Source organism: Mesocricetus auratus, unplaced genomic scaffold, assembly GCF_017639785.1.
Source record: "Mesocricetus auratus isolate SY011 unplaced genomic scaffold, BCM_Maur_2.0 Super-Scaffold_100045, whole genome shotgun sequence".
NCBI classification, from domain to species: Eukaryota; Metazoa; Chordata; class Mammalia; order Rodentia; family Cricetidae; genus Mesocricetus; species Mesocricetus auratus.
The window spans coordinates 1,154,200-1,167,498 of NW_024429222.1; the positions used below are offsets into that span (position 1 = coordinate 1,154,200).

Below are 13,299 nucleotides of genomic sequence, written 5' to 3' on the forward strand. Positions count from 1 at the left end.
TTTGCTACTTATTAACACTGTAGCTTTTTAAAGGTTTGATCATAGTATAATGGGATTAAGAAATGATTTCTAAGGGTATAAAAACACCATCATTCTTGGGTAGATCAAACAAACATTTCACTTCTGTGCAACTCACCTGCCGTAAAATCTTCAGTCAGATCAATAAATGCATGAGAGTGCGGGTTCCTCATTTTACTTGTAGTGCTCAAGGCAGGATGCCAAGACAAATTTCTAAAATACAAGAAAATAATTTTCTTAGGGCAAGAATTAAGTATTGTACTAAAGGATAAACATATTGGCATATGACAATTTAAAGTATTTTATTATCAATTATTTCACATACAACAAAACCCACATTTTATATATATAAATATATATACAAATATGATCCAATGGGTTTAAGTGTGTTCACACTATAAAATTATTGCTTCTTTCAAAGTCCAAAACATTTTCTTTTGAAAAAGAAACTTCTGATGCACTAGTCACTCCCCATTTCCTTCCTTTGACAAACACTGATTTGGCACCTTAATATTTTCCAACACAGGACACTTCAGCTAAATGTATACACAACCCATGGCACACTGTATGTACTTTCTCAGTACATTTTCAAGTTCATTTACACTGCATGCATCACAACTGCCTTTTTAATCTGGGTGTGATGGCATCTGAGAGGCAAAGGCAAGCAGATTTCTGTGAGTTCAAGGCCAGCCTGTTTACACAGTATCAGGAAAGTCAGGGTTATTCACTTGGACTCTGGCTCGAACAAACAAACAAACAAAACAATAAACTCTCTTACCCTCCCCTCCTCTGAAGCAGGGTTTCTCTGAGTTGCCTTGGCTGTCCTGGAACTTACTCTATAGACCAAGATGGTCTAGAACTGGGAGATTCGCCTGCCTCTGCTCCTGAGTGATGGGTTTAATATTCTATTGGATGGCTATACATTTTGTTTCCTCAGTCATCTCTGTTGATGGACAGTGGGTTGTTTCTACTTTTGCTAAGAATATTCATTTACAAGTTTCTTGGGGGGAATGAATTTTTCAACTGGAGTGAAATTACTGGGTTTAATGTTTACTTGTTGAGGAACTATGCAAACTGTTTTCTAAGGTGGCTTTATTATCTTGTATTCTCACCAACAGAGAAGGAATGTTTCAATACTGCCACATCTTTGAAAATTTGCTCACTCTCCCAGGAGGGTTGCTTTGGGTTTTACTCATGGCCTCTGAGTTCAAGCATGCTCACATAAGTTTCTTGACCACTTGTAGCTCTTCACTGGGGAAATAACTGTTCACATCCTCCACCGATATTTAAATTGTATCTTTGTTGCTTTATTAATGATTCATAAGACTTCTTCATATGTTAGACATCACTGTTTTTGTCTCAGGGCTGTCTTTCAGTTTCTTGATGGTGACCCTCAGAAAACCAGTTTTTAGTTCTGGTGAACCCCACTCCATTTATTTTTCTTTTTGTTACTTATGATTTTGGTATTATAAAAGGTCATAAAGATTTATGTGTTTTCTTATAAAAGATTTATGGTTTTAGCTCATACTGGCCTTTGATTCTTTTGTAAAATAAGAAAGCAAATAATTTTATTTCACAAAGTGAAATAAAGTATGATGACTATTTAGAGCATAAAAGAGAACAGATTTAAAGCCTATTTCACAATATAAGCAAAATATTAAGTCAAAATATACCCAAAAGCTAAAAGCATAAAATTCCTAGAAGTAAATTTAAAGAAAATATGGATGTCTTTGGATTTTTTTTTATCCAAACGATGTTAAAGAATTTTTTTTCCTGAGATAGAGTCTCATTATGTATCCAAGGAGCCTAGAACTTACAGAAATCTACCTGCCTCTGCCTCTCTAGTGCAGGGATTAAAAATATGTGACACCATGCTCCTGGCAAGGTATTCATAAATCTTGTCTCCCCCATCACCACAGGACAAAAGCAAACAGATGAGGGTTGGAGAGATGGCTGGGTGGTTAAGAACAGCTATTTTTGCAGAGGACTGGAGTTTAATTCCCAGCACCCGCCTGGCAGTTCCACACCGCTCCTAACTACAGTTCCAGGGGACTCAACACCATCCTCTGACTTCATCAAGTACTAGGCACACATGTGGTTCACAGACACACACTCAAACACTAACGTAAAGTTAATAAATATTTAAAAGGAATAGATACACTGTAATATTAGAAATAAAAAACAAAAACAAAAAATGATGCATCAAAGGAAGGAGAAAGGACTATGTACTGATGAGTTTTTATGTTAACTTGACACAGGCTAGACTTTCATTAGAAGATAAAAACCACTACTGAAAATGTCCCATCACATTGGCCTGTGGGGGTGTTTTCTTGATTTATGATTGATGTGGAAGAGCCCAGTTCACTGTGGGTGGTGCTAGCCCTGGACTGGTATCCTAGGAGCTATAAGAAAGCAGGCTGAGCAAGCCATGCAGGGTCAAGGTAATAAGCATGTTCCTTCATGGCTTCTGCTTCAGTTCCTGCCCAGGCCTCCCTGAATGATGGAGTACAAGCTGATGGAGGAAATAGACTCTTTCCTCCTCAAGGTGCTTTTGCTCATGGTGTTAATCTCAACAATATAAAAGTAACTAAGACAGAAGGTTATTACTAGGAGTGGGGTATTGCTAATGATAGACCTGAACATGTTTGAGGATCATTACAGAAGGACTCTAATCCAGAAAGCCACTGAGCTTTGGAGCTTAACAAGCTGTTGTGGGAACTTAAATATAATTCTGAAAGAAGTACAGATGATGGAGGTCTGGCCTGAAAGTTCCAAAATCCCACCAAAATTCTGATAGTACCATGGTGGTTCATGCGGTGCTCTGAATTAAGAACCTACTAATGTGAAATCTTTGCTTTTCTGTGATAACTGATACTGGTCAGCTGGGGCTAAAGAATCAGCTGTGACTAAGAAGACAGCAGCATCATTGAGGCAAACTCTTCTGGGAAGTGTTTCTTCAGGGTTAGCACAAAGAAGCTATGATTCAGAAAGGGCTATCAAGCTTGGTAATATGTTAAGAGTTTTCCAGGTGGTACTGGTTTAGAAGGCACGCAGGGGTCAAGTACAACAGCAGAAGCTTGCACTGTGAGAGACTAGGAGAGGCCATGGTGAAGAAAATATAGCCTTAATTTATGTAGAAGAGGTCATGGAGAGAAGCTGAGGATTAGGACCACATGGCAGCTAGGGTTCCAGAAGGGAGCCTAGGAGAGGCTGTTGGTGAAGGTACATCCTAGGTACATTGAAGATCTCTGCATTTTGGAGAAGCCAGAACCTTGGCATGACTTCCAAGGTTAGCAGCAGTTGTGGAGTGGAGCTGGCCTGAGTCTCTGACATGAACCATGTATCCTGTGATAAGACTTTGGAGCTGAGAAGATTGTAAGTCTCAGAAGCCTGACACTGAGTTTTGCAATGCTGTGTAAAGCTTTGATCTGAATGTATCTGTGCCTGGCTCTTCGTCTTTGAGTAACAGTATTTAAATTAGTTTTGATTTTGCAGGAGCCCACAGTTAGAGACTTTGGAAGTTCTCAGAGATTTTGAATGTTTGAAAGAGACTGAACTATGAAAGTACTTGAATTCTGAAAGGTTGGAAGCTTGGAAGTTATTTTCATATTTTATATTGTAATGTTATTAATATGGGATCTTGGGGATAGACAATAAAGGAAAGGTGATAGTTGAATAATGATGTATGTCAAGGTGACAAGGAGTCAATTGTGTTGGCTGCTGTTTATGCCAACTTGACACAGGCTAGTGTATATTCATGCATGTCAACAGTAGGAGTTGTCTTTGATAACTTTCCACCTTATATATTGAGCAGGGTCTAAAGATGAAGCCAGAGCTAAATGTTTAGTTTAATTTGGCTAGCCTGGAAATTCTGTCTCTTTCTCCCACTTGCTGAGATTACAGGAGGCCACTATGCCCAACCAGGCTTTTCGATGAGATATAGGGATTTACTGTTCTCAGGATCACATGACATATACTTTACCCAGTGAACCATCCAGCCTCCCCATAATTTACGTTTAAAATGGGCAAAGGACTAGATACTGTCCCAGAGACTTATGACTGCTGGGTATGTGATGAATCCTTCTAATTCAAGCACTCAGTAGACTAAGGCTGGCTAATGAATTTGACACCAGCCTGGTAACATTATGAGTTCTTGGCCAGTCTATGCCAGCTGAGACTTTGTCTCAAAATCCCAAGCCAAACAAAAACAAAAACATGACCACCAAAACCAAAATCAACAACAAAATAGAAACCAAGCCAAGGGACTAGAGATATGGCTCAGTGGTTAACAAGAGTATACTGCTCCTGCAGAGGACCCTAGTTTGGTTCCCAGCACCTACACCAGGCAACTCATAACTGCTCATAATTCTATCTCCAAGAAATCCTATGCCTCTGGTTTCTCTGGACACCTGTACAACACACACACACACACACACACACACACACACACACACACACACACACACAAACACACACACCCTTTAAAATATCCTCTAAAATAACAAACCAACTGGGGGGCAGAGATGGTGAATCTCTGTGATTTCGAGGTCAGCCTGGTCTACAGACCTCATTCCAGGACAGGCTCCAAAGCTACACAGAAACTCTGTCTCAAAGGCAAAACAACAACAACAACAACAACAAAACCCAAAAACAAGGAAAACAAAAAATGGCTACTCCATTCATGGAAGATGCACAACACCATTGGTCATTAAGGAAATACTAATTAGAGTCACCACGAGAAATCACTTAAATGTCACCAAAATGGTGATTGTAAGCTGCTTTCGGTATTAATTAGGGAAGCTTCTCTTTACAATGAATACAGAGGCTTGGTTGCTCAAGGTGCTAAAACTAATGCTGTCCGCACAAAACTTAACCTTCCCATAGCCAGTCAGGTGGGGCAAGGGGCTCTTGGGGCCCATCCCTGCTGAAAGATTCTGAGAGTGAGGGAGTCACTATCTTCAGATATGTAGTTACTGGTGAGACCACCAGGCACCAAGGATCTATTTGTGACTGATTTTTGTATTTTTGGAAAGCAAAAAGATACAACAAACTAATTTATTCTTAGAAGGGTGAATGTAGGAAAAGAATGAGTACTTGTCAAGTAAAATGTTTCTCTCCCCAAAGCAAGAATCAGCAGCTTCATCTTTATATTTTTTGTTCACATTCATTTCAGCACACATATTTTCTTTTAAGTTAGACTAGAGAGTAGAATCAAAACCAAACAGCATACAAACTACCTTTGGTTGAGTTGAAAGCTGGTTTTTATGGTACTGACCTCAATGAGCTGATCGTGTAACTATGCTTTGAATAGTTATAGGCTTCTAGTTTATTTGAAGTAAGTTTTGGCTTAAATATTTCAACAATTTAACTTGTGACATTTTGTCCTGAGGCTTACTTAACTAACTGAACATTTAAATTTACTATTAACAGTTATGAAAGGTCATAGAGTGACAAACTATGACTGAAATTCAGCACAAATGTGTGTTTGATCCACAGCTACTAAAATGTCTTGCGTTTTCACTGCTATAATAAATAATAAAACTACCCAAGCCCTCAGGCTATCAGATTTCACCCAAAAATCTAGGTTTCTAGCTTCTTGTGGAATATGGGGAGGCCTAGTGGCCAGTGGCTTTTGTTAGATGGAGCTGCTGTTTCAGGCAGCTAGAGACCCAGTCCTGACAAACTAATCACTTCCTTGTAGGAACAACAGACCTTGGCCAGAGACCCACTTCCCCATCAGCCTGGGGGCAGGCAGCTGTAAGACAATGTTTACTAAAAACATGTTTACTGAAAACAATACCATGTCCATAAGAAATGTTTACAGGAGCAATAAATTCCTGAAAAGGGGTCTCCCACTGAAAAGCCCTGACCTCAACCTTTCCAAAGACTAACCTCCTCTTCCTGACCCACCCACCATCATCTCTGGTGTTGGAGCAGAACCAGCCAGGGGCAAGGAAGGGAGCAGAAGCTTTTCTTGAGGGAAGCCTTTCTTGGGAAGTTTTCTTGGGGCCTGCTTAAAGTTTTCTTTGCATTGCCAACTGGTTTCTGTGTCATCAATCCGACACCCTCCGCACATTCTCGGATACAGGCTGCACAGTGGGCGCAGCACTTCCTGTGCTTGCTTCCTTCTGAGTCCCTCTTGACATCTGAATGTGAAACTCCAGAAAGTACCAGTTATACTCTAGCTTTCTTTAATGCTTCAAATCAACATGATGTTTTCACAGTGCTTTCTCCTTGTCTATGCTCTGCTGTTTCTGCATGGGCATCACTTAAAAGCCAGTAGCTAACTAACCCTAGAGTCTACTTTATATACAATGTCCACTTAACCATCCTGAGAACTGATGATGGGGGAAGACAGGGAAGAGCCGCTGTTTACTCTATCATTGCATTTAGGATAGTCTAATCATAATTAAATTACTTAAAATCTATAATTGATAATAAAATTTACTTCTCTCATCTTTGAAATTTCTCTATGTGCCCATCTTAGCCCTTCAGAAATAAGAAGCAGGTAGCATATTTTGCAGGCAAGTGACCAGATATAAACAGTACTCTCATGTTCAGCTGCTCTTGAAGGTTAATGTCACACATGGCTGATTAAAGTGGAAGGAAAGATAGAGATGAAAATAAAATGGATAGTTCTAAGCCAATATTAAGTTTACTCACTAACACTTCTTGATCTTTGTAGATTTCAATTAACTTCCCCCACAGAAAACATAATTATGTCAAACTGTTCTAATTTGTGGGTGCCATCACCTTTTATCTCAAAGAATAGCATTTATCAAAGGATGAATTTATATGTAATTAACGCAAAGGTAGCTTTTTGTTGCCTATGGCAACAGCTATTTGAAATGACTTATAATCTACCCACTTATCAAAGATCACCTCATCACCAAATGCTAACTATTTAAGAAATTCATGTCAAAGCAGATAATAGGAGATAGGGTTGAGTACAAAAAAGAATATCTAGAGAGCATCAGATATTCCGCCCCTCCTCTTTTTGCAACACAATGTAACAATTCATCTAACAAATATATTAAAAGATGTAGTGGTCCTTCAGTAAATGTATGTCCACTGAGACCTACTGTCTTGCCTTTAGAGTACAATAATTAAATTAGTAAAAAATCAGAAATAGTATCATTTTCTCATTTCATTAAACTTAAAACTTATTGTGACCCTAATAAAAGGGATGTATATACTGTGAACAGTTGTTTAAAAATGAAAAAAATTAATTTTTTAATGATAGTTACAAAACAGTAAGTAAGAGCCTCTCTCAGCTACTGTGAGTGCTTCATCTTTATGGTAGGTACAGCGGCCTTTCATCCCAAACGATGATGACATATACGTTCAGAATGGTCAGAATGCTCCCTTATATTTTCAAACCCACAGATAAAACTTTATATCTTTCCCTTAATATTTCCATCCCTCCCCCTCCCTTCCTTTTTAGATAGTGATTCACTTTGTAGACCATGCTGTCCTGAAGATTTCTGTGATCGTCTTGCTCCTGTCTCCAAGTACAGGGGTTACAGAAATTTTTTAGAGTTTGGTAGTAAGTGCTCTCACCTGGGAAGTCATAGGACAGGCTCCTACTGCTGTTTTGGGATAGTCTCACTCTGTTGTCCAGGCTGGCTGGGAACTCACTACAAAGCCCAGGCTCTTGGCAATTCTACTGCCTCAGTAGCACGAGTACTAGATAATACTAATGGCATAAGCAACCATGCCTAGTCTACAACACTTTTCAGGATAATCAGTTACTAATTTCATGGTGAAATGTTACTATCAAATTTCACTGGGCAAAGCCCATAAAACTATGCTTTTCTCAAAAGATGATGATAATCTTTCTGAATGACTACCACAAATACACTTCTAAAGTTGGGACACAAGGGAAAGTAAGGGGGAGAATTTCAGAGCACCTTAAACTATGCACTTAGATTTATACAGAACCTAAAACAAAGCAGTGTGAAAAATCTCAGAGAATCTTAGTTGATCCAGATGATCCCTCCCAACTGTCTGCTGGATGTTTATATGACTACAGCATAACCCTTGAAATGGAGAATAAAAATAGTAATCTATTAAAACTTTTCCTTATTTGTATGGATTAATTTTACAAAGACAAGATTTTGAAGAAATGATTTATTTCCAGTAGCAATGTCTTATTAGGAATGGTGAAATGATGTCATACTTTCATGGAAATGCTGATAAAAATCGGCTTTATCCAATTCTTACAGATTCCTTTAAACAATGTTATAAAATATCAATGACATATACATAGGAAGAGAAGGGGTAAGGCTGTCAATAAAATCCTAAGAAAATATGAATCATTTCACAGACATTTTTAAAAGACAATTATGCACACTAAAGTTGATTATAGTTAAAGATGCCATAGTGTTTTTACATTCTTTCATACAACAGATTGAAGTGACAAATACATTATTTCACTAAGAAATATTTGTAGTTTGTCCAATGCATCAACATATGAAATAAGTAGTAAAATGACGGATGATTTAATAAGCCAGTCATGGGTTATAATATAAAAGCCATCACAAGTTAAATGGAAAATTAGAGACTTATTGTTTTTGAACTGATAACAGAACCACAAGATGAAAGAACGGACTCCTACTAGCTATCCTGTAAACTCTACATATATGCACACTACAGCAAGTGTAACTTGTGTTATATCACACACACACACAAATTAATGAATAAATGCAATACATATAAAAAACAGCTTCTGCAAGGACCCATTCTTGCCTGTCCCAGGCACAGAGGTCCCTCCCACAGGACATCCAACCTTTACACCCAGCCAGATTCTACACATCCATTTCCAGGGACTAGCCCAGTGAGTTGGCCTGACCATCCCTATACCCATCATACCTAGCCAGAAGTCCTACATTCAGTGTTCTATCTTAGTCTGGCCACGTGCCCCTGATCAGCAACTAATCTCCAGGACTCTTCCAGGATCCACAAGCCCCTCCCACACTAAATCCAACCCCTCTACCTAGCCAGATCCTGTGTAACCTTCTCCAGGGTATAGCAAAGTCAATCTGACCCTGTCCAGTCCCTAAGATCTAGAGCAAGCCCTATATTCGGTGCCCCAGCCTATTCTGGAACCCACGCCTGCTATGCAGCTAACTTCTAGGATTCTGCTAGGATTTGTTCTGCCAGGTCTGACATACATGCCCCTTAACATCACACCCAACTGCTACACCCAGGCAGGTCCTGCACGTCCTTTTCCATGGTGTATCCCAGTGAGTATACCTGATCCTTTCCCACATGTGTCTAGCCCAGTTACCATACTCACTGCCTCAGCCTAGTCTGGCTACCTCTTCCTGCACCAATCACAAGGCTCCTGCCAAAATTGGCCCCGCCTACCTCAGATCCACTGGATCTCCCATACAACAAGCAACCTTTACACCCAGACAGATCTAGCCCAATATTTTAAGTGTAGTGGTTTGGAAGAAAATGACCCCCAAAGGAAGTGGCACTATCAGGAGGTATGGTCTTGTTGGAGGAAGTGTGACACTGTGGAGGCAGGCTTTGAGGTCTCATATGCTCAAGCCACACCCAGTGAGACAGACCACTTTCTATGAGTCAAGATGCAGAACTGTCAGTTACTTCTTCAGAACCATGTCTGCCTTAATGCCGCCATGTCCCACCATGACAACGGTGGTCTAAATTTCTGAAAAAGTAAGCCACCCAATTAAGTGTTTTCCTTTCTAAGAGTTGCCATGGTCCTGGTGTCTCTTCACAGCAATAGAAGTCCTAACTCAGAGACACTAGGCTTGGAACAGAAAGAACATCCTTCACGCCACCCCAGGCCTCTCTATCCACCTGACTAAATTCTATCTAAGCTTATCAGACATTTAGGTCTAACCCACATGGGCACCCTTCTCTTCTGTCCCATCTTGCTCTGTCTGTATCACATACAGAACTAACATGCTTAGATTTTGTAAAAAAATATAAACAAACAAACAAACCCAACAAAACTGAAAACAAGAGAGATCAAACCAGTATTACCAGTCCTTTAGAAATGGGAATTGACTAGATGAACTCTAGGACACAGAAGTTATGAGAACAATTATAAACTTCATCAAAGAATTCAAGGAATAAAGAAGACACAAAGAGAGAGCTCACTGAAATTAAAAAGAAAGAACCTAAGAAAAGTAAATGGCTAACTGGTGCTCAAGAAAATACAAACAAATATAATAAGACTGATGATGAAATTATGTACACAGTCCAGGATCTGAAAATGGAATTTAATTAAGAGAAATACTGAAGGGGATTTGAGTTGAAATGAAGATGGGATTGAAAATCTCAATGACTCAACTAGGAACTCAAATAAGAACCTTACAAGTGGATTGAAACAAACCATACATATACAAGAAGAACACAGGGCACCAAATACACAAGACCAGAAAAGAAAATCCCCACAGCATATCAAAGTTAAAGCAGTAAGCATATAGAACAAAGAACAAGTACTGAAAGCTTCAAGAGAAAAATCACAAGTCACACACCAAAGAAAACCAATTAGCATAACAGCTGATTTCTAAATGGAAACTGTGAAGCCAGAAGAGGCTGGAGCAATGCATCCAAGTCTAAAGAGATGATGGCAGTCAGCCTAAAATAATATACCCAGCAAAACTATCAACCACAGTTTGAGAAAGAAAAACTTTCCACAATATAAACAGCCCCCCCCAAATTTATATTCAACCTAAAGAAACAAACCTAAAGAAAATAGAGAAAACTGAAGAGAGGAAGAGGACAGTCAACAAACTGTGGAAAGAAATACAAAGCTATAATTACTAAAACATAAAATTAACATGGAGAACACAAACAACACCCCAAAGCAACAACACAATGTCTCCAATCAGCACCCACATTTCAGTAACTTTAAATGTTAATGCCCTCACCTCCTCAATCAAAAGAAAATGCTAGCTGAATGGATTAAGAAAAAAAATCCAGCCGGGCGTTGATGGCGCACGCCTTTAATCCCAGCACTCGGGAGGCAGAGGCAGGTGGATCTCTGTGAGTTCGAGGCCAGGCTGGACCGACAGCCTCCAAAACAGAGAAACCCTGTCTCGTAAAAAAAAAAAAAAAGAAAAAAAAGAAAAAAATCCATCTACCTGCTATCTATAAGAAACACATCATAGCTTTAAAGACAGGTACTGCCTTAGAGTAAAATAGACAAAAAAGTACTTCAATCAAATAAGACCAGGAAACAAGTGGATGTCATTGTCATAATATCTAGTAAAATACTTCCAACTAAACTAATGGCAAGAGAAAAGGGATAATCTTTATTCTAATCAAGGGAACAGTTAACCATGAAGACATTCCAATCCTAAGCATACATGTACCAAACTCCAGTGCAACCAATATCATAAAATATACTGATGGCATTAAAGACAGAGATTAACATCAATCCAGTAACAGGTGATTTCAGTACCCCAGTTCCTCCAATAGACAGTTAATATGAAAAAGAAAGCAGAGAAACATCGGAATTTAAATGACATCATACATCAAATATACTTAACAGATAGTAACAACAGAGTATCCTACCCAAACACCAAAGAATGTACACTTGGCTGGGGAGCACATTAAAGCATGACTAAAATAGATCACACCCCAGGACACAATACAAATCTTTACATAGTCAAAAATTGTAGGGAAAAGGGACCAGTCAAAGAAACACACCCTGAGCAGAGCCAAAGTAACACACTTTGGCCCTGCAACCAAAACTAAAGAAATGTACCCTGACCCTGAAACCAGTGCTAAAAGAACACACTTTGTCCCTGGAATCAGAGTCAGTGAAAGAAATGCACCCTTGCCCTAAAATTGGAGTCAGGCTAAAAAGGACCAGTGAAAGAAACACACTTTGGCCCTGAAATCAGAGCCAAATCTGACCCTAATCCTGTGCAGAAAACTAACCAATCCTCGAGCAGAGCTCTAGCCAATCTAAGCTCAGCACTGAAATTGGACCAATTCCCATCCTGGAAATTTTCATCCTGGAAAGACTTCCCTGCCCCTAAGAATCCCTATATAAAACCTGTGTATGTTCAGCTTGGCAGTTCCAGCTGCTTCCTTCCAACAAACCCCACTGATGAGCTTTTATGTAGCGGGCGACCCTGGACAGAGCAGAGCCAGCAGGGCTTTAACACTTTTGCCGGGGAAATCTTAACACAAAACATGTAGGAAAGCCAGTAACAGAGTGGGAGGACTGATGACCAAAAGGATTAAGACTGGGCTGGTTTAACCCCCAGAAACAGCTGACCTGACAAAGGTTAACTTTTGATGCCTGGGAATCCAGCATGGGACTGATCAAGACCCCCTGAATGTGAGTGTCAGTGAGGAGGCCTAGGTAATCTATTGAGCCTTGGGCAGCAGATCAGTACCCATCCCAAGTATACACACGGACTTTGGACTCCCATCCAACAATGTGAGGTGCACTCTCACCCTGAACTCTTGGGGAAGGGTCTAGGCCCTGTCCTATATGAAATGACAGATTATGGACACCCCCATGGAGGGCCTCACCCTCCCTGGGGAAATGAGGGGATAATAGGGGGGGGGTTGGAAGGAGCGCACGGGAGGAGGGGAGGGAAAGGGAGAGGGCCCTGGAACTGACTTGTGAAGCAACCTTGTTTCTTATCTAAATTTAAACTGAAAAATAAATAAAAAAGAAAAAAAAACATGTAGGAAATCTAGGCCACCATGAAAAGAACAAACCTAAGAGTAGTAGGGATAGAAGAAGTCATCCAAATCAAAGGCACAGAAAACATATTCAAGAAAATCATAGAGGAAAACTTTCCTAACCTAAAGAAGGACATGCCTATGAAAGTACAAGAGGCTTACAGACTGCCAAATAGACCGGACCAAAAAAAAAGTTCCCTCGCTACTTAATAATCAAAACAGTAAACATACAGAATAAAGAAAGAATATTAACATACAAAGGCAGACCTATCAGAATTACACCTGACTTCTCAACAGAAATAATGAAAACCAGAAGATCCTGGTCAGAGGTTATGCAGAAACTAAGGGACCACGGATGCCAGCCCAGACTACTTTACCCAGCAAAACTTTCAATAACCATAGATGAAGAAAACAAGATATTCTATGATAAAAACAAATTTAAGCAATACCTATCCACAAACACAACCCTACAGAAAGTATTGGAAGGAAAATGCCAACCCAAAGAAATCACTTATGTACAGAAGAACACTGGAAATAGCTGAGCATACAAAGCAAATCCCAATGAAGGGAATTGAACACACAATGCCATCACCAACAACA

The 13,299-nt window shown here is 39.6% G+C and overlaps 1 protein-coding gene across 3 annotated transcripts in view; it reads right to left on the reverse strand.

Moving 5' to 3' along the window:
• The window catches only part of Itfg1 (integrin alpha FG-GAP repeat containing 1), a 128,869-nt gene that overhangs the window by 98,344 nt on the left and 17,226 nt on the right, over positions 1-13,299 (reverse strand). For all 3 annotated transcript variants that reach the window (XM_040735391.1, XM_040735390.1, XM_040735392.1), the window contains exon 6: positions 137-231. In XM_040735391.1, the coding sequence (XP_040591325.1) occupies positions 137-231 (95 nt within the window). The remainder of the gene's footprint in view (positions 1-136; positions 232-13,299) is intronic.